This window comes from Gymnogyps californianus, chromosome Z (genome assembly GCF_018139145.2).
Source record: "Gymnogyps californianus isolate 813 chromosome Z, ASM1813914v2, whole genome shotgun sequence".
Lineage (NCBI taxonomy): Eukaryota > Metazoa > Chordata > Aves > Accipitriformes > Cathartidae > Gymnogyps > Gymnogyps californianus.
In genome coordinates, this window is record NC_059500.1 from 69,025,296 (window position 1) to 69,046,219 (window position 20,924).

General features: G+C 43.9%; 1 protein-coding gene across 1 annotated transcript in view; it reads left to right on the top strand.

Annotated features, from left to right (window-relative positions):
- Positions 1-20,627, top strand: part of PLCXD3 (phosphatidylinositol specific phospholipase C X domain containing 3) — an 82,131-nt gene extending 61,504 nt beyond the window's left edge. The window contains 1 exon segment of the mRNA XM_050913444.1: positions 20,421-20,627. Coding sequence (XP_050769401.1) covers positions 20,421-20,577 — 157 coding nt within the window. The 3' untranslated portion in view covers positions 20,578-20,627.
- The last annotated feature ends 297 nt before the right edge of the window (positions 20,628-20,924 follow it).

Consider the following 20,924-nt stretch of genomic DNA (forward strand, 5'->3'; position numbering starts at 1 on the left):
TAGGCATTCAGGCTATAGCTAGAGTTGTGTTGGGACAAAGCATGCAGAGGAAGCAGTAAGGGATCCTGGCACCCTGGTGCCACATTTGTACAAAAGAAATGGCTGGAACAGGGGGAGTGGAAAAGGAATTGTAAATAGGAAAGGCAGCCAGACCAAAGGTCTTGGTGATGTGCTGCCTTCTGTATGATGCAGAACTTGCACAGGCTATAAAAACACCCATGTTTTTCTTCTATTAAAACAGAGATGATAAAGTTTGTTCCCTAGGAATTCAGTAATGTCCGTGGGATGCAATGCAATTCTTTCTTAGGGAGCCACTGTCATTGTGAAATATGCTGGTTTGATACAATATAAAGCTTATTTCTTTTGTTCTTAAAGCCTGGAAATGTTTAACCTCATTTTATTGATCTTTTCTCTACAACTTTACTCCTAGGCAAATGTTTCCTAATTCCATTTTCTTCCAGGACTGATTTTTGGGGGGGGGGGGGGGGGGGGGGGGGGGGGACGGACGCGGGAGGGGGCTAAGATATAATCTCTGACTACATATAGTTTATAATAAGAGTTTGTCTATAATTATAATGATAGCATTGCATGTATTGTCCCAGGCTGTACAGTTGCTTCAACAGAGCACAACCTATTATAGTAAAATGTCTTTCAGTATTTATCTCAGACACTAAGAAAAATAATAAAAGACATGTTTTTGTGGTGGGTTGACCCTGGTTGGATGCCAGGTGCCCACCAAAGCTGCTCTATCACTCCCCCTCCTCAGCTGGACAGGGGAGAGAAAATATAACGACAGGCTCGTGGATCGAGATAAGGACAGGGAGATCACTCAGCAATTACCATCACGGGCAAAACAGACTCGATTTGGGGGGAAAATTAGTTTAATTTATTAGTAGTCAAATCAGAGTAGGATAATGAGAAATAAAACCAAATCTTAAAAACACCTTCCCCCCGACTCCTCCCTTCTTCCTGGGCTTAACTTCAGTCCCAAGTTCTCTACCTCGTTCCCCCAGCGGCGCTGGGGGACAGGGAATGGGGGTTGCGGTCAGTTCGTCAGACGTTGTCTCTGCCGCTCCTTCTTCCTCAGGAGGAGGACTCCTCACACTCTTCCCCTGCTCCAGCGTGGGGTCCCTCCCACGGGAGACAGTCCTCCACGAACTTCTCCAACACGAGTCCTTCCCACAGGCTACAGTTCTTCACGAACTGATCCAGCGTGGGTCCCTTCCATGGAGTGCAGTCCTTCAGGAACAGACTGTTCCAGCGTGGGTCCCCCACAGGGTCACAAGCCCTGCCAGCAAACCTGCTCCAGCGTGGGCTCCTCTCTCTCCACAGGTTCACAGGTCCTGCCAGGAGCCTGCTCCAGCGCAGGCTTCCCACAGGGCCACAGCCTCCTTTGGGCATCCGCCTGCTCTGGCGTGGGGTCCTCCACGGGCTGCAGGTGGATATCTGCTCCACCGTGGACCTCCGTGGGCTGCAGGGGGACAGCCTGCCTCACCATGGTCTTCACCATGGGCTGCAGGGGGATCTCTGCTCCTGTGCCTGGAGCACCTCCTCCCCCTCCTTCTTCACTGACCTTGGTGTTTGCAGAGTTGTTTCTCTCACATATTCTCACTCCTCTCTCCAGCTGCAATTGCTGCTGCACAGTAACTTTTTTCCCCTGGGCTCGGCCTTGGCCAGTGGCAGGTCTGTCTTGGAGCTGGCTGGCATTAACTTTATCGGACATAGGGGAAGCTGCTAGCAGGTTCTCACAGAAGCCACCCCTGTAGCCCCCCTGCTACCAAAACCTTGCCACTCAAACCCAATACAGTCTTTAAGACACTGAATGATCATGCAGTGGAATTTGACCTTTGGCAAGATTTTAATATTGTAGCTGTTGATCAGAGTTTTGTAACTATGCAACTGTCATTCAGAATATATTATATCATAAAATAGTATTAAGATATGAAGGAGACTGAGTGGTTAGAGTGGAGTAGGAGCCATGGTGAGATGCAGGTACTTTCCCACTGAAAATCTTTGTTTTCTGAGCTATAGCACAAAGGAGGAACCTTAAGATCATTTGTTTTATGGTGAGGTATTGAAACCTGCTTAACTTTGTTTTTCAAACAGCGCTGTGGTGCTCTAAGTTGTGCCAGCAAGCACTATTGTGTAGTAAATCAAGAATGAAATCAGATCTTGGGTGATGGGCTCCTTAATTTTGCTGCTGGACAGCAAAGGGGGACAGCCATGGACCCTTATTCCCTTCCTACTTGGATTTACATACTCTGTAGTCTGAAACTGGCTTCTCTCCTTTTCCAGTGAGACCTGTTCAAATTACAGCTCTGAGGCAATGCCGTAATCCAAATAATTCCTACAGGTATGGTAGTGTACTGTGTTGCTTGAGTAACTGGGAAGGGATCATTTTAGCCAGTGCGTTTGCTGCCTTGTTTCCCAAGGTTTGAGGGGATATTGCAAAGAAACGTGCCTGCTTGTGAGCAGGCTTTTTCTCAGAGCTAAGTTCATTATGGTTTGCCTTGGTTTTGCTGCTTAGCAGAGGAAGCAACAACAGGGCCACCCTTCTGTCCCTGCCTTTGAGGAAAATGCTGAAGCAGTGAGGGCTCGACTCCTCACTACCATTCCCTGCTGTCTCAACTGAGCTGTCGGCTGTGCAGGGCTTGTGACCACCATCCCTGTGTCAGGAGGAGGATCTGCCTCCGCTCAGGACCACTGTCACATCCTTTCCTTAGCTGCCTTTCACCATCTCTCTCCTCCCATGTACACTCTTTTTACTTTGTTTTCATTTCTTCCTCTGGGCTCTTGCAAGCAGTCAGCCTAGCAAGTTTCATTCCTACTTCAGCTGCATGCGTGATGATGGTTAGGATTTGGACAATTAAGATGAAATAATTAAATCTGAAACCAGAGTGTTACCATCAGCCTTTAAAGTTGCCACTGGGACGAATTAGGAAAGGATGTTTCATACCCAGAGATGCTGTTTCAGGCTGTCATTGGATGCTAGGCGGGTGGTCCTGAAGCTCATTGCTGGAAGGTCATCAAGGTACTTGTGTGTTATCTAAGACTGCCACTGTTCCTCTGAAAAGTATGAGCATGTGGCATGGCGAGTGTCTGTGCCAGCTTTGGTCCATCTGTTAAGCATCCTTCTTCAGAAGGTAAAGGACAGGGCTCAGCCGAGAGAGGTAAGGTCACCACTGCGGTACTGGAAATGAGAACTGTGCTCTCGCCCTGCTCTCACACCAGGCACAGTAAGTTCTTCAGAGCCTGTTGCTAATCTCAGCTCAGAGAGTGTTTGGCTGATAATGATCTGTCTCACCTAGTGGTGTTTGCTGCTGGCTCCCTCTCTCCATCAGACAGTGTTTCAGTGCTATTACTGTCTGGCTGCGCTAGAACAGAAGAGACATAAATCCAACTGAATGGTTTTCTCTTGGTAGAAAGCTCCCTCCTTTGAGCTCTGCAGTCTGAGGAATATTTGTGGAAGTAGTAATACATATGATGAACATCTGGATTTTTTTCTTCTAAGCTCTTTCTCATGAGAGTTATAGGTGGGCTCTTGCTTGAAAAATATGTTCCAGCTCAGGCAGGACTTTTCTTTATTCTCTAGTAACTGGAAATAATGCATTGGATGCAGTATTGTAATTCCCTCTCAGTAACCTTCTGGGCTTCTCTCCTGCTTACAGCCAGCATCGACTGTACTGGCTGTGCAGCTCTTCTCAGAGTACATCTCTTCTGAAATGCAGACTCACATCTGCTTTTTTTTTTTTTTTTTTTTTTTAGTGCTGTGTATTTTTCTCCAGGCCTAAGCTTGTGAACCCTTGTCATCTCTTAAATAATGTGTCTGCACAATATACCAGCGCGTTGAGTCACACTGACAGAGCCTGTGCTGTCTAGCACATCTGCCCCTGAGTCAGTGCTGGGTAGAGGGGTGCAAGGTCTCTCTCGCCGGTCTTTGATGCTTGATGCAAGGCAGATGCTCAGCTGAGGCTGAGCACCATCAGCATCTGGTGTGAGAGGTCTGTAGGAGGAAGGGGACTGCAGCAGCTCTGTGGTGAATGTGCAGCTTGGTCTGTATCCCACAAGAGGAGCGTGAGCCACCTCAGGGACTCTTGCGCTCAGTGCGTGGCTGACGTGACAGGTCTGCGTTTCCCTGTGCCGATGGAGGGGAGTGGTCCAGCACAACTCTGTGTCACGGTAAAGGAGGAGGGAATGACCTCTTTTGGCAACCTCTCTTCCCACACCTGTCGAGTGGATGGACCTCAAGACAGGGACTGGGGGAGCAAAGTCCCTCCCACTGTAAGAGAAGATCAGGTTCGAGACCCCCTGAAAAACCTGAACATACAGAAGTCTATGGGACCTGACAAGATGCATCCCAGAGTCCTGAGGGAATTGGCTGATGCAGTTGCCAAGCCACTCTCCATGATATTTGAAAAGTCATGGCAGTCAGGTGAACTCCCCAGAAACTGGAAAAAGGAAAACATTGCACCCATTTTTACAAAGGGTAGAAAGGAGAAACCTGGGAGCTACCGACCTGTCAGCCTGCCCTCTGTGCCTGGGAAGATCATGGAACAGATCCTCATGGAAGCTATGCTAAGGGACATGGAGGACAGGGAGGTGATTGGAGACAGCCAGCATGGCTTCACCAAGGGCAAGTCCTGCCTGACCAACCTAGTGGCCTTCTCTGATGGAGTGACTACATCGGTGGACAAGGGAGGAGCTATGGATGTCATCTCTCTGGACTTCTGTAAGGCCTTTGACACGGTCCCCCACAACATCCTTCTCTCTAAATTGGAGAGAGATGGATTTGATGGAAGGACTGTTGGGTGGATAAGGAATTGGCTGGATGGTTGCATCCAGAGAGTAGTGGGCAACGGCTCAATGTCCAGATGGAGATCTGTGACAAGTGGTGTCCCTCAGGGGTCCATATTGGGACCAGTACTGTTTAATATCCTCATCAATGATATAGACAGTGGGATCGACTGCACCCTCAGCAGATTTGCAGGTGACACCAAGCTGAGTGGTGCAGTTGACATGCCTAAGGGACAGGATGCCATCCAGAGGGACCTGGACAAGCTTGAGAAGTGGGCCCATGTGAACCTCATGAGGTTCAACAAGGCCAAGTGCAAGGTCCTGCACCTGGGTTGGGGCAACCCCTGGTATCAGTACAGGCTGGGGGATAAAGGGATTGAGAGCAGCCCTGTGGAGAAGGACTTGGGGGGACTGGTGGATGACAAGCTGGACACGAGCCGGCAATGTGCGCTCGCAGCCCAGAAAGCCAACTGTATCCTGGGCTGCATCCAAAGAAGCGTGGCCAGCAGGTCAAGTGAGGTGATTCTGCCACTCTACTCCACCCTGCTGAAATCCCACCTGGAGTACTGCATCCAGCTCTGGAGTCATCAGCACAAGAAAGACATGGACCTGTTGGAGTGAGTCCAGAGGAGGGCTACAAAAATGATCAGAGGGCTGGAGAACGTCTCCTGTGAGGACAGGCTGAGAGAGTTGGGGTTGTTCAGCCTGGAGAAGAAGAAGGCTTCAGGGAGACCTTGTTGTGGCCTTTCAATACTTAAAGGGGGCTTATAATGAAAGATGGGGACAGACTTTTGAGCAGAGCCTGTAGCGGTAGGACAAGGGGTAATGGTTTTAAACTAAAAGAGGGTAGATTCAGACTAGATCTAAGGAAGAAATTTTTTGCAATGAGGGTGGTGAAACACTGGAACAGGTTGCCCAGAGAGGTGGTAGATGCCCCCTCCCTGGAAACACCCAAGGTCAGGTTGGACAGGGCTCTGAGCCACCTAATCTTGTTGAAGACATCCCTACTGATTGCAGGGAGGTTGGACTAGATGGCCTTTAAAGGTCCCTTGCAACCCAAACTATTCTATGATTCTATGACCTCTTTGTTGTGGCGTGTCTCAACCAAATATCTATCCTGGCTTCACTCCAGGAGGATTTTAGTTTATTGTTGATGTGTGCTCTGCAATCCCTTGCTATATTTTTACAAGCTATATAATGCATTTTTTAGTCTACCTTTTCCCTCATGGTCTGTGATGTGGTTTGTTTCATTTGTGGTATAGCAACCCCCTAGTTCATCAATGTGTAGTTCTCATTAAATAAAATATGAGATCAATTCAGAAGTTACCAGTATTACTGGAAACATGATACTTCTCACAATGTCTGCCTGTTTTTAATGCTGATTAGAACCAGTAAGAGCTCTCCAAATCATCAAAACAGTTTTGCTTTTAAGGCTAATTTGAGATCACATCAGTGGTATATTGGTTAATATTTTATTTCCTTTTTTAAGAGCTTGGTCTACAGTTGTTAGTTTTGTTAGATGTGGCAGCAAGTGCATGTTTGTGTAAATTGTTTCAACCCAGCGATTACAAAACCATTTGTTCTTTTTCCCATTGGTGCAGCTTTTTATTGAAAACTGCAGGTATCTTAAAGTCTACTCTTTTTTTCAGGAATGCATCTTTCAGTGTTTTTTTCCAGGAAGAAGTCTATTTTAGCGAAATAGTTTATGTCAAAACATTTCAACTTTGTACTTCTATTAATTCTGTCTTGTCTTCAGATTTATGTTACAGTGTTAATTGCAATATTTAATGCTGTTTCTATATTCACAGCTTTTCATTTTTGTATTCAGAAATAGGTCTTGAACTTTATTTGATGGGAAAGCCAACGTTTTGTATTTGCTTTCTAATTTGAAACAAAATCACATTTTGAAATGCTGGAGTTTCTCACAGAACAGCAGTTCTTGGTTTTGGGCCAGATCTATTTAATACCACAGTGGGTGTCTAGCACTGAAGTACTCAGCTTTTACTTGCCCCTCGATATCACTGTTGATCAAGTGGCAGTCTGCAGACAATATCATACTTTTTCTCTCATTCCTAATGTCCATTTTAATTTTGCTTATGACTATTGGAAATTACAGTTTTACCCATTAACTATAGGGTGAATACCACTGGCCAAGCAAAGTAGCAGTATTATTAACAATAATTCACCTGGTGTGCATGGTAATAAACACTGTAGAAGGACAGAGTTCTTCAGGGAGACACTATCATCTAAGTAATACTGTGGCACATGTTCAGGACTTTTTTTCAGGAAAAATAAGTCAGAACCTGTTCTTAATTTTTCTCTAAGAAAGTTCAACCTCGTTATTTTGGCCAAAAGTGAAATGGCCCGACTGCCCTCTTTAAATTTTAAAATTATTTGAAGTCAAGGCAAACAGCATGATGGTAAATGTATTCTAGAGTTAGTGTTTCGGGACTATGCAATGTGGAAGAGTCTGACTCAGCTTTATGACTGATCTGAGTTTTGCTGTCAGTCATGTTATGTTGCCATTGATTGCATCATCTAGACATTTCAAGACTGTTGGCTATAAGGTTGAGTTAAAAGAAAAGATGACTATTAGCATTTGATTATAAAATCTGCTAGTAATGAATGTTAAAAAGGATGGCTCAAAGGTCAGCAGAAATATCTACCAGAGTGAAACAAGCAGATTTTATTCCTTCCAGTGGATTCCTTTCCACAGTGTAGTAAGTAAACTCTACCACTGTTACCTTAATGATAGGCCCTTGTGAATCGGTTAAAATAACTGTATTAATCCTGCTTATCTTCATGTTAAGTTCTGCTATATTCAGTGTGGAGCTTGGAAGTTTTTCATTCAGTGTTTGAATTGTCGAGATTCCTCTTGGAGCCTTCTTTGCGACTCCCAGTATCACTGGGGAAGATGTTTTATAAAGCTGTAAGAAGTAAATGCATTCAAGCAGAGGGGAGAGTGATCTGTCTCATCTCCATAGCAGGATTGCTGAAGAACTAGCATAAGCATTGCACACATTAAAGCAGACCTATGAAAACAGTGGTTTAGAGTAAAGAGCAGCAAACATAACACTTTTATCTAAAAATGGCAGGGGAATGGTTCTGAGCCCTCACAGGCTTTCAGGAGAAGGCGACGCTGAAGAGCTTAACTGAAAAGAAGTGGTAATTAAAGATACAGAGGTTAATGGAAAGTAGGATAAATGTTGATGAGGTTTTGCCAAAGGTGGATGGTGTCAAAAGGTCTTCTAGTTTTTTTGTAACTAATTCTATGGAAATTTTACAGGAAAATTTCGGGATTTCAGTAATGCAGCTAGTAAAGCGTTAAGCAGGATATTATCAAGCGAAATGGAATTTGGGATTTGGAAATGGAGTTGGGACTGGTTGGAAGTACCAGACTGAAGAGAAGGTAATAGTAGCATTCCTCAAAGAGCCTGGTCGTCCTTAATGTTTCCATGAAGGATCTTGGATTCAGCTGTAGGAGACTGCTAATGGAGTTTGCTGATAACACAAAGTAAGAGGCTATCATCATAACAGAGGACAGCTGAGGGGTAACATACAGCAAGAACTGGATGCCTGCAGTATTTAAAATGAGCTGGAATTCAGTGGTATAAAATGCAAGGCCATAACAATGGGAGCATGCTCTGGTAAGGTGGGATCTCATCAGCTGGAAGCCAGGCAAGGCAGATGGTGGAGTGTCACCCATGGCTGGCTGAAGCTGAGCCCTCAGTGGAAAGCACCTGGGAAAAAGAGCGGTATCCTCTTGATACACACCGAGGCATTTCCATTATGCACAGAAAGGTGGTGATACTACTGCCCAAGGTGTGGGTAGGATATCTTTTTGGATATCCTGTGCACTTCTGATCATCCGTGTTCTGGGGAGTAGATTAAAATTGGCACAGATGCAGAGAGGGACCACTAACTAGGATAATCAGGGAATGAATTGCTGAAGACATCGAGAGAGCTTGTCTTGTTTATCCTAGCACAATGAAGCCTGAGAGCCTGTGTGATTACTGTCTATAAATATCACAGGGGAATAAATACCAGGGAGGGAAAAGAACAGTTTAGGCTGAAGGCCGGTGTTCTCACAAGAGCAACGGTTATGCAGTGACAAAATAAATTCAGGCTGGACGTGAGAGAAGGGCTCCCTGGCATCAGAACAGTGAAGTTTTCCAGCAGTCTTACAGCTGGAAAAGTGGGAGTGAGAAAGCTGACTGCTTTTAAGATGAGCTCTGTCAGCCTTTGAAAGAGGAACAGAGATCATTAGCAGATTCCTCCCAGGCCCTCTTCTACGGGAGAACGTCACGGCTGCTAACCCACCTTTTCAAAGGCAGCTGTGCACGGTCTTGTCCATGCCACTTGCTTTGTCACTGGAGATGGGAGGACAGGACCGTGTGGCACAGCATTCCTCTGCCTGCTAGGTTGCTTGCGGGAGCCTCAGGAGCAGCCTGGTCTCAAGGCATGTGAGAAACCACTGCCTGGGGATGGGGAAGCAGGTGCCCTTGCAGTATTCGTTCATAGCCTCACTGGTCATTGAGGAGTCAGAGAAGTCTGTGTTAGGGGCACAAATCCTCCTGACGTGGGACCGCCTTGGCAGGAAGATAGCCCGGAGAGCATATCTCCCCCAGCTGTACCCAGAACAAACATTTCTCACTGTGAAAGAGCAGTGGCTATTCTGTAATATCTCCTGGGTACTGTATTTGGCATAATTCTAATTGGTGTAATACAGAGTTTATCATATGAATGTTTTGGGCTTGTTCGTACTGGGTTGTGAGGAAGGCAAGTGGAAAGAATGAGGAATAGCTCAGGGAAGGCTGCTCCTGGTAAATGATTCACAGCAATGCCCAGGATGCTATTTAGGAGGATATTGCCTCTGGGATCCGGCTGATTAACAAAGCTGGCTTAGCTGTGTGAGGCCAGAGCTAGAAGCCAGAAAATGTATAAAGGATAATAAGCAGCTTAGTCTCCCTCTCTGGTGAGATGAAGCAGTTGCTGCAGGGGTCTAGGGTCGTCACACACCCACTAGCTCCTCCACGCCCTGTGGTCCGGGCGCCGGGCTGGGGTGCTGGGCAGCAAAACCCTGGGTGGCAATGATGGCAGTGTAATAAGGATCCTTGGTGCTGTGTATCTATTTGATACACACCTTGCAAGGGAAATGATAAAACCAGCTTTGCATGTGAAGGCTTGGTGGAGAAAGGTGGAGGAAGTTCAGTCCACACAAAAAGGCAGTTGCTAATATAATCAAATGAAACGACAGCAGGAAGCAGAAGAGGTAGTGCCTCAGATGGGGGGAGGTACAGCAGGGAGGAATTTAGATGCTGAACAGGAATTGCTGGAAAAACCGATTTGTGAGCACCATTGATACTATTTGTGAAATTGGGTCAAACTTGATGACTAATTGTATTTGAGGAAAATACGTAGGAAAACATTTCATCTTGATATTTTCTAACTTAATGTTTTAGAAATATTGAAGTGTTTTGACAGTTTCAAAATAACTTTATATTTTAAAATGACCCCTAATTTAAAATTATTTAAATTTTAAAAGACCAAAAAGTAAGAAAAGAATGTTTAATTGGCTACGTTGAACATTAACTATACATTTAGTTTTTTTAATTAACTGAAAAACTGTATGTTCCTATATGATTTTGTCCCCCACCATCTCATTTCCTGACTTGTGTTAATCACAACATGATCGAAATCAGAGCTCTAATTATACCCAATTTCTGTTGCTTGGATGTGCAGCCTGAAGCTCTTATATAGTCTCTGCTGCTTCTTGCTGTCCAGATAGCAGCAGCGATGAAAAATGTCTATTTCCCTGTACCTTTTTTCAAAGGCAATTATTTTTGTCATAATTTTCCATTTAAACTTTGGGTGGATTGCTTCATTGCAATCTACTTGCTGATGTTTCCCGAATGAAGCAGATTTCCACCTTCTCTGAAGAATCAGAAAGTGTTAAGTTCCTGGGAATGCTGCAAGACCCATCTCTTTACTGCAGCTTTCTCTGATTTGTATATGGTTATTTTCCTTGCATTTTTCAACGTTACATTCAATATGAATTATTCTACAGTATGTCTGTCTGAATAATGTATTGTGGAACATACTGAGCAAGTTACTACGGCAAACAGCTGCGTGCAGTTTTGTATACTTTGGTTGTCTGTTCTCTGCCACTGCAGACTGACTTTATATCTCCACTTGATGGAACAAAAAAGTTAGAACCACTTAGAGCTGTTTATCTGAAAGAAAATGGAAATTGCTTTGCTTTGTATTCAGTAGCAAAGGATTCAAATATAGTGAGGTTTAGTTTAATTCCGAAGCATCTGCAGGAAGAAAACATTAATTTTGCAGGCTACGCTATTAGACTAAAAAAAAAAAATCCATATTTTACATATTTAAGTAAGTAATTTAGATCTATTGTAGTATCTATTTCAGTGGAAACTGTGCAATGATCTGTGAAATTCTGTTATAGGTCATACAGTGGAGTGATAGCGCTGGCAGCCAGAAGTTTCTTGAATAAACTCTGCCTTCCACCTAGCTGCTCTGCTTTCCCTGATAGTGATACGGACCTTTCTACTAACTTTTCCAGTTACTCAAAAGTGGGTTTTTTTCAGAATTGCTCTGCTAATTCATCTGTGTTCCAAGGTTCTGGGCAGAGCTAAACACTGGTAAAAATCACCTCTTCTTGTTTGCTCTGGTAGACGCATTGTTTTCCACATGAAATTTCAGAGTATTTCCTCCATGCGCAACCTTTTTTTAAAATTTTTTATTCATTGCCTTTTAATCTCTCTCTTCTTTCTTACATCATTCAAATTTTACATGCTCAAGAATGTGAGCTTTGTAACGAGGGGCTGAGCCATCAGCAGCAAGTGAAACTGAACTGGGGTGTAGCTGGGCAGCTCTGTACCTGGAGTCCCCTACCAAGTTCCTCAGCAGCAGAGCTCTTTGAAAGGTCCCAGGCAACACATTGTGGCAACCCTTGGAGAAAATGAAGCCCGTGGCCGAGTATGGTGGAGGAGACCTTGGCCGTGAATGGTCTAGTACTGGCTACAGCATATACCTCTGACAAAGCAGTTCCCGCTCTACAGTCAACTCTAACACCTGGTTTGAATGGTTTAATACAATGATTCAAGCGTAATGAGAGTATGAATAAATCATAACTCTTTTTTTAAAGAGCTAGAAGATAGGCGGGAAAAAAGCCCCAGACCGGTAGCTATTCCCTTGATTGGTGACAGATGTTTTCTTATGTAAAGCAGAGGTTTTCTCTGTTTCGCAGGTAGTGGAGTAAGTTCTAGTTCCTATTTCCACAGTCGATGCTTATTGTCATTTCTGTTAATTTCCTGGTATTTCTTGAACAGTCAGATTGCTGTGTGGAACTGGGACCAGGACCCACTGTCTCAAGCAGGTGAACTACGCCATGTGCAGGCACCTGTGTAAATGAGTGTTCTGGCTTATCTCTGTTTGGGCCCTGAAAGGTTGAAAGGAATGACATCTGAACAGCACTCAGAACTCTGTTCCCCTCCGTTTTCATAGCTTAAGACTTGCACCACTGTTATGAAAATGGGGAGATGTTTCTCCCCCATGTGATCTCCAAAGAGATAACTGATTAGAAGAGCAGTTGATGAGCTTGTCTAACTTGATCTGCTGGATCACTGAGAAAAGCCAGCCTTTGAACACAGGCATCCTCATGGCAGGCAGTAGTTTTCCTGTTAATCCATGGACTATCACGTATTTGTCCTTACTAGCATAACTATGTGTGTTATGAGGCCGCCTTCAGTCATGATGTAAAAGCTAAATGTTTCACTTTGTGTGGTAGCAGTTTAAGCTTTTAGCTCTGGCATTGCCCACTTCAGTTCCCCACTACATTGACCAAGAGGGTAGACAAAATACTAGAATTGCCTCATTAATGAGATCTTTTATACTACAGGTCCACTGAGTCCTTTCCCTTCTGTCTGCATTCCTGATGCTATTAGTTAATGCCCTAGGTGCAATGGCTAAAAACACAAAATCAGGGAAAAATAGGACGTTGAACATTAATCACCTCCAGAACCACCATTTGCTGCTATTAAATATCCCATTGCATTTTTGTACAAGCGTAGAGGTGTAGGGTCAATAAATTCAGCTGAAATGTTCTTTGAAGGGAAGGTGGGAAGGGCCCTTTTGAGCTCGTTTCTGCCTCCCCTTAAAAATGAAACCCAGAAAGCCAACAGCAGCTCAACAGGAGAATGAAGACATCTGGTCCCTGGTGACTCTGCAGAGTACAATGCTATGATCAATTACCTTGAAATACTGACCTGACCCCAGCACGGTAGTCTGTTTCATCTGATTAGGTGCATTTCCAAACTGTTTAAAGCAATTGGAGATGATTGAATTATAGATAAGCATTTCAGAAGAATAAATTCAGGGCTGTTGGACGTTAAGGTAGGTAGTTCTTGCAACATGACAGCTTGTGGGCAGTGTAACATCCATTCAGGATCCTGGGAAAGGAATTCCCACCTGTGTGCCTTCGAGGCTATTAATAATAAAATTTCACCCAGTGTTGCCCAAATTTTCTGGTTCTAGTCAATCTGGCCTTGGTAGTACCAATTTTATGGCCACGCTACTGCTGCCTAGAGAGGATCTGAGGGGTAAGGAAGTGAATCTAAGGAGTTCCTTCCCACCCCCATTCATGCTGAGCTCATGTAAATCTATGTGCTTCAGTTCATTTGTTCCTTGGTTGTGTCAATTCAACAATTTGGGAGGTCCTGTTATAAATCAAATCTTGTCAATGAACTGGGCCATTTGGGACAGAGGGAGAGCAAAAATGGTTGATCTGTTTCTATTAATCCAGACCATTTCCATGTGCTGGTTTTTATTTTGTCCCTACAGGTCTATTAGCACAACTGAGAGAATGATAAATTTTGATCAGGGAGCAGAAACAAACAGCTGGCATGTAAAAGAAGAGGACCTTTTAAACTAGTTTTGCCACAGAGAAAATTATGGTAGAATGATGTACTGTGGAGTGGTACCTAAGGTTCATGTTCTGCAGGGAAGCTTATTTACTGATGAACAGTAAATCTTTAGCGGGAGCAAAGTGAGGACATGGTAAACACTCTTGAGCAGCACACCTTAATGCCATTATTTTTGGTGACATCTTTTTATGGGTACTCCAGTTAAAGCTAATGAGGATATGTAAGGATATTTATGTAGGGATGCTCTGAATACAGAGGAAGCTTGTGACATCTCCATCACTGGGGGCTTGTAAGTACTGATTAAGTTGAACATTTACCAGGGGTGGTTTGTATTGTTGATCTTTGTGTAGTTGTTCCTGCCCAGGATGGACTGGATGAACTTGAACAGCTTTTCAAGGTTCTTTCCAGTTGTGATTTTTGTGATTCAGTGACACACAAGACATCCACTGCTCCCACTGGAGCGATGAATTCTCAGCATCCTTGAAAAGCCAAAGTCAGCGTGTGCTGAATTACGGCGCCAGAATTAATCAGTGTTCTTGCAAACGTGGGTAAAACTGGATGGAGGCGGGAAAACTTAACGAGAATAGGGATTGAGATTCAGGCTCATGTGAGTACGTCTTCCTGCAGAGTAGTGCTGTTTTTCTTGAACAGTAACACCTATTTGCAAAAGGCTGCACGGAGGCAGGGTGTGTGCTTCGCTGGAGAGGGAAGAAATGTCACATGTCGCTTTGCCTGAGGAAGCGGACCTGCTTCAGTTCTTGCTGGTGTTACTGGTAATGGGTGCTTAATGCTAGGCAGCATTGCGTTCTGTAGATGAGACTAGTTTCTCACTCTGGATTAGGTTGTACTGGCTCCCTGCATTTGAGAAGAAAACCTGTTCTCTGCCTTTAGTGATCAAACTCTCATTAAACAGTGAGCAGCCCTTTTGTTTTGTGTTTACGAAGTTGCTTTTCCTCCTCCCCTCACTTGAAAGCTCTGCAGAGAGGAATGGCTGTTTCACCTCGGGATGTCCTGTCTTAGAGCGCTGCTGTCATTAGTCTTCTGTCACGTTGTCAGGCTTTGATGACTCAGGCATTAAAAAAAAAAAAAAACAACCACCCCTCTTTCTGAACTAAAATAGCCTAAGAACAATTTTTTTAAAGCAAATTTTAATGCAATTAGTTAGGTCATATTTTCTTTCTGAAAGCTCGTAATGGGACTCACAGTTCTGCTGCTTGAGCTGAAGCTACTTGAATGTTTAATTATTATTTTTTAAACAAAATTCAATACCATTGGAGCCCACTTAAGATCTTTGATAGATTAAAAAAAGAAAAAGAGGTCTTGAATATTTAATAGCTTTGAAAAGGGCTCTGCGTGTTTTGTAGTTTAGGGCAGTGTTTCTCAGCTGAATTCTTTCATGCATCAGAAAATTGTTCCTGAAAGAAGTGAAAAACTTAAAAAGAAATCTGCACACATTTCTGTTTATACGAGCAAGCAAACAGAACAGGGAAAATAGAGGTAATAAAGTAACTGTCAAAGCTGAGCCTAGATTTTACTGGGTTGTAAATGAAAATCACTGTAGCAATGCTATATGAGAAACTACATGGTTCCTCAACAAAAAAAGGCTGGAAACGGTGATGTAGGGTATGTTTGCATGCGTGATGTAAGCCATCCTGACACCTACGCCATGCCCAGCTGATTAGTACCTCTGACTGACCTAGTGAAGAGCCACCTAGAGATAAAAGCTTTGATCTCAGAAGAAATATAGCCACACTGAGTATCTCTGCATGACACTGCGTTGTCCAGCGTAGGTAGGTCCCTACTGCCCAGATCTCCTCCGCTGTCCCCCTTCTCATGCAGACTTTTTGGCAGGTCCAGGACCCCCTGTGGGAGGCTGCTGGGCGGCGTGGGTGGCAGGGTGGTCTGGCCCCTGGTGCCGAGGTGCAGCAGTGGTGGGCTGGGACTGGACCACAGCCCTTCCCATGAGGTCCTTCCACGCTGCGTCCGGTCATGTCGCTTTCATCCCCCTGGTCTCTTGCCCTTGTGGGCGTGAGGGGCAGCAGTCTGGTACCTCCTAGTTCCCAGTCAGTGCAAATAAATGATATATTCTATGTATTCCTTCAGGACAGAAAATTTTTCATCAAGATTACTGATCCCAGTCCATAGTCAAACGCAGGTAACATGCCATTCCCCTCCTTCCCTGCCACTGCTCAAGCCCCACAGGCCTGTGGCTTTCCCCTGCCTGCCCTGCTCGTGCCCCTAGCCCTCCCCTCCTGCTGGGGACATGGAAAAAGGAGTCGACTTCAGATGCTGGTTTGTGGGGCAGTGCTGCACTGGCCTGGCAGCGTCGGATCTGGCCAGCCCCGACCGAGGTTGCTGGTGCTGCAGCAGGATGAAAACAGTGCCCCGGGTAGTGGGATGAGAGGAGAAGACTCCTCTCTTTCTCCCCGTGCAGGTTTTGCTGATGAGCATGCCTTTTCTCCTCCCTAGGCTAAGGCAAGCAGCACCCTTCTGTGTGTGTGGCTCAAGTGTTGCATGGTGGCTTTTGCAACCCTTAGGGGTTAGAAGTGATTCCTTCCAAGAACTGGGATTGTGGCTGCAAGGGCTGGACTACACAGCTGCGGGACACAGCTGACTTCAGTAAGTTTAAGGGCTGACAGTATTCTGCATCTGTCAGCTTTTCCAGCTGCCTGGCTCTTTGTTTGTAGCATGTTAACGTAGGACTTTTCATCTTGTATGCCCTTCAGAACGTTTACTCACGGCACTGAAACCTCACAACACATCTCTGAGGCCAGTAGGACTCCTTATCAACTCATCCAGTTTCACTGCATCATTTACAGTGGAGGCAGCTGAAGCACAGGAGGGCTGGAAGACTTGAGGTTGCCCTCCGGAGAGCTAGAGCCTGTCCTGCATGCAGTTTCAGTAGTGGCATTGCTGTCATTATTGCCAGCATGACAGTGTTTTATTAGGAAAACTCGTCACACTAGCCCAATGGCGCTGTGGATGTAGTTACAGTATGACTACACCACTGTAGTTAGTGGGGTAACAGCAGGGATTACTAACCTTGAGTATCCAGAAGTGTGGCCCATACTCACATGGCTGGGCTGTCCTCAGCCCTTGCAGGGTTGGGATTTGGACGATTGCTGCCGGAGCTTCAGTGAGACCCTTAAGCACGGACATCAACATCCTCCATAGGAGTGCCAGGACCTGGCTAATATGGAGGCAGTAATGCTGTCAGGGTTTGCAAGCTGAGAGGCTTGCATATGCTCACGCGCAAAATCTCTTCTTTTCAACATTGCAAGAATATCTACAAAGACCATGGTACATACTGGGTTTCTGTGAGCACAGTCATGTAGGTGGCTGCCACACAGCATGATTTGTGTTCCTCTGACTAAAACCCTTAATGAGAACAATTACTAGTTTGAGGCATGCGGAGACTGGAAATTACAAGGAAGGGTGAACGAGGTTTGTGCTGCTATCACAAAGGCACCCTGAGAAATGTTAAAGCAGGCTTATTCTAATAATTGTTGTGAGCATGTGAGATATTTGTACTGAAACTGAGCAACGTGTGGTTTCTTACAGCCATTGATGTAATCTACTTTCAGGATGGCACTATGGGAGGAAGGTGATCTGTATGGGTTTTTTCTATGAATTTCTATCATAAGCAGAGTTGCATAGCCTAGATCAAATCTTTAAGGTCAGTGGAATCTTTTGTTCAGGTATTTTTTCTTAGAGGATTGTGTTCTTTGACTTTGCTATGTAAATAAGCTTCTTGTTGGATAATCTGATTCAGTTTTTGACTTATCTTTGAATGCTCTCTAGTCTTGTGAACAAAAGATTTCTGTGACTTTATCTAACAATTTGCGTATGAGTGTCCTGGTTTCGGCTGGGACAGAGTTAACTCTCTTCTTAGTAGCTGGTACAGTGCTGTGTTTTGGATTTAGTGTGAGAATGATGTTGATAACACACTGATGTTTTAGTTGTTGCTAAGTAGCACTTATCTTAAGCCAAGGACTTTTCAGTTTCCCATGCTCTGCCAGCAAGCAGGTGTGCAAGAAGCTGGGAGGGAGCAGAGCCGGGGCAGCTGACCTGAACTAGCCAAAGGGGTATTCCATACCATGGAATGTCATGCCCAGTATATAAACAGGGGGGAGCTGGCCGGGAGGGGCAGATCGTGGTTCTGGCATCCGTCAGCGGGTGGTGAGCAATTGCATTGTGCATCACTGGTTTCCCTTCCCCCCCCTCCTTTTTTTGTTATATTCCTTTTCATTACTATTATTGCTATTATATTTCATTATTACTATTGTTAGTATTATATTTTACTTTAGTTATGAAACTGTTCTTATCTCAACCCACAAGTTTTACTTTTTTTTTCCTTTCCTCCTCCTCACCCCACTGGGAGCGGGGAGGGGGAAGCGGCTGCGTGGTGCTTAGTTGCTGACTGGGGTTAAACCACGACAGCAAAGGGTCTTGCAACTGTGTCCTCTGTGAAATATCAGTAAAATGTAAATAACCCATTTAACTACCAAGCCTAACCGGAGATGAAATGGCAGGGCAAACTGAGTTTAAGATAGAGCACTAATCAAAAGGAGGCATGACTATCTGTTAAACGCTGGTTTAATGAGAACACAGTAGGAAAAAGAAAACAGTATTTCAGTCTATATGGCTAAATGTATAGACAGCAAACTCTATGGTCTGAAGACAGAATTGCATCAGAACCAGCTTCAGAACAAATAAAGGACACCAAAAGAAGTTAATTATGCCTCAAGGGGGAGTAAAATATCAAGGGTATCAACTTATGCAGAAGGAAGGAAGAAAAAATCTGTGCCTGCCTACAATCAATCAGTTCACCTTTAAACCTCAAACTCTTTGAGCTTAAATAGGATGATATTAAAGACAAAGGCAACATACTGCCATCTTAGAAGTTCAGCCTTGTGTCTTTGTCCAGTGTTCAGCAGTATCTCTTGCATGTGAAGACGCAGTGGAGTTTTCAACTGCTTTGAGCTGCCTTTTATCACCTTGGTGGTCCATGCTGTTCTGCTGAGATCTGTCCTGGTTCTGGTTGCTCACAGATCTTTTCAAATAGTCCAGGCATTGCGGGATATTTAACACCTGACCTGTGCCTGTTACGGTTCCATGGAGTGCAGCTTTTCAGGATTACATAAACTTAAATCTAAAGATGCTGGCTGTGTTCTTATATAGCAGAGTGCTTAAGCTCAGTTTTATGAGCTGGTGTGCATACATACACATGCGTCAGTCATATTGAATCAAGGAGTGAAATAAAATGCGTTGCTACACTTAAACGTGGATCTACGGTGGATTTAAGCACATTTTGCTGAAGCCAGACCTTAGTGTTGTGCATTCTTCTGTAAAATCGTAGAGGGGGCTAATTGTAACTGCTTGGGTTTTTCTGTACTAAATTGTTTTTTAAAACGACTGATTCTGGTGGCCACTGACAAGTACAATCTGTGTCTGCTAATAGTTCTGTTTTCTTTACATCTGTTTTCCTAAAGCTTTTGGGAGCAGATTTAGGTTCAGCATGTTCAGCTTGATTTAAATTACTGTCAGGCCAACATTTTATGTGTACCTTGCCTCTGTGAAAAAGGCTGTACAACATGCTGGCTGAGGGGGAATCACAGGTTTATAGATTTTAGAGCAAAGGGAGAACACGACATTCATCTAAACTGACTGCGGCCCTGCCCAATCTGTAGGTTCTTTTATTTAACTCAGCAGCTTGAGGTTGACTGAGAGTGTATTTTTGGAATGACATCCAGACTTGATTTAAAGACTCCAAGTGCTGCAGAGTTTGTCACAGTCGTTGGGAGTTTGTTCCTATGGACAATTACCCTTTCTCTGAAAAATCTGTACCTTTTTTTTTTTTTTTTTTTTTTTGGAACTCTGTTAACTTTTGTCTTCTGAAAACTGGATCTTGCTGCTTGACTTCCTCAGCAGGACCGGGGAGCCCTTTATTTCCCATAGATATTTCTTGTGATCATTAGTTTATGTTTTCATGGTGTCAGAAAAATTTCTTTATACTCACAAACGCAGTTAGGCAGACATCTTTTACACCCCAGTGTTCCTATGCTAAGGGTCTGACATAATAAAAATTCGCCATCTTAGAAAAGAGTCGATATGACTGTGGTGCCTTTTATTTCAGTTACTAACCACTGGTTTATGATTAAATATAATTCATGGCTAGGATATTAATACTGGGAAAGAAAGGGTATTTGGTATATGCTGTACTTATACTGTAGAAATCATGGTTGCTCCATTTTCCCCCAAAATACTGTTTTCAGTATTTCCTTGAATGTGTCAAACATGCTTTGGAAATGGCTTGAGTTCTCTGTTGCTTCTTTTTCCATAAATAAGTCCCATGGAGTCATATGGCCGGATGATATCGAAAAGGTGTCTGGTCCATGCCCTTGCCCTTAAGCAAGATCAATAATTACTGTGAGCCTGTATGATCTTCCTTTCATTCTTTTCTACTGAGAAGTTGAAATGCAATCAGCATATTATTTCCATACAGAATGAAAATTATAAAAAGAAGGGTTTTCAAAAAACCTGAGCAGTAGCCTGTGTCCTTTCTCACATGGTTCCCTTAGAAACCAAGTAAGATCAATGGGAGTCACTGTTGGTGAATCCTGCCTTGATGCATTTGTCTCGCTGCTTTATGAGTAATTATTGTTCCTGTTTTCTCCTTAGGGCTCTTCCTGCAATGATGCAGTGGGTCCGAACTCAGAAACCAGGAGAAAGTGGTGTGAATATTATCACTGCAGATTTTGTAGAACTTGGTGACTTTATCAGCACAGTCATAAAGCTCAACTATGCCCTGGATGAAGGTGAAGATGACACTACTTGATAGTACTATAATATGTGTGTTGTTGCATTATTTAGAATTTAAAAAAAAGATTGCATTTTAAAAGAATTATCTTGTAAAACACTAATCTTCCTATAACACGCTGAGGTGTTTAGGGCTTTAGTGGGTGGGCGTAGGGGAAATGTTTTAATCAATTATGATCATTTTTTACGTTTGTGTTTCATGTGAAGAGCAAAACTAAACATGTTTACAGTGTTTGATAAAAGAAGGCCATTTACATGTTTTCCATGAGGTACCAAATGCGATTCATGTGTCTTGTATGGTTATGAACAGTGCCAAGAAATCTGCTGCTTTCGGAGCAGTGGGATGTATATTGCCCTCTGCCTGCC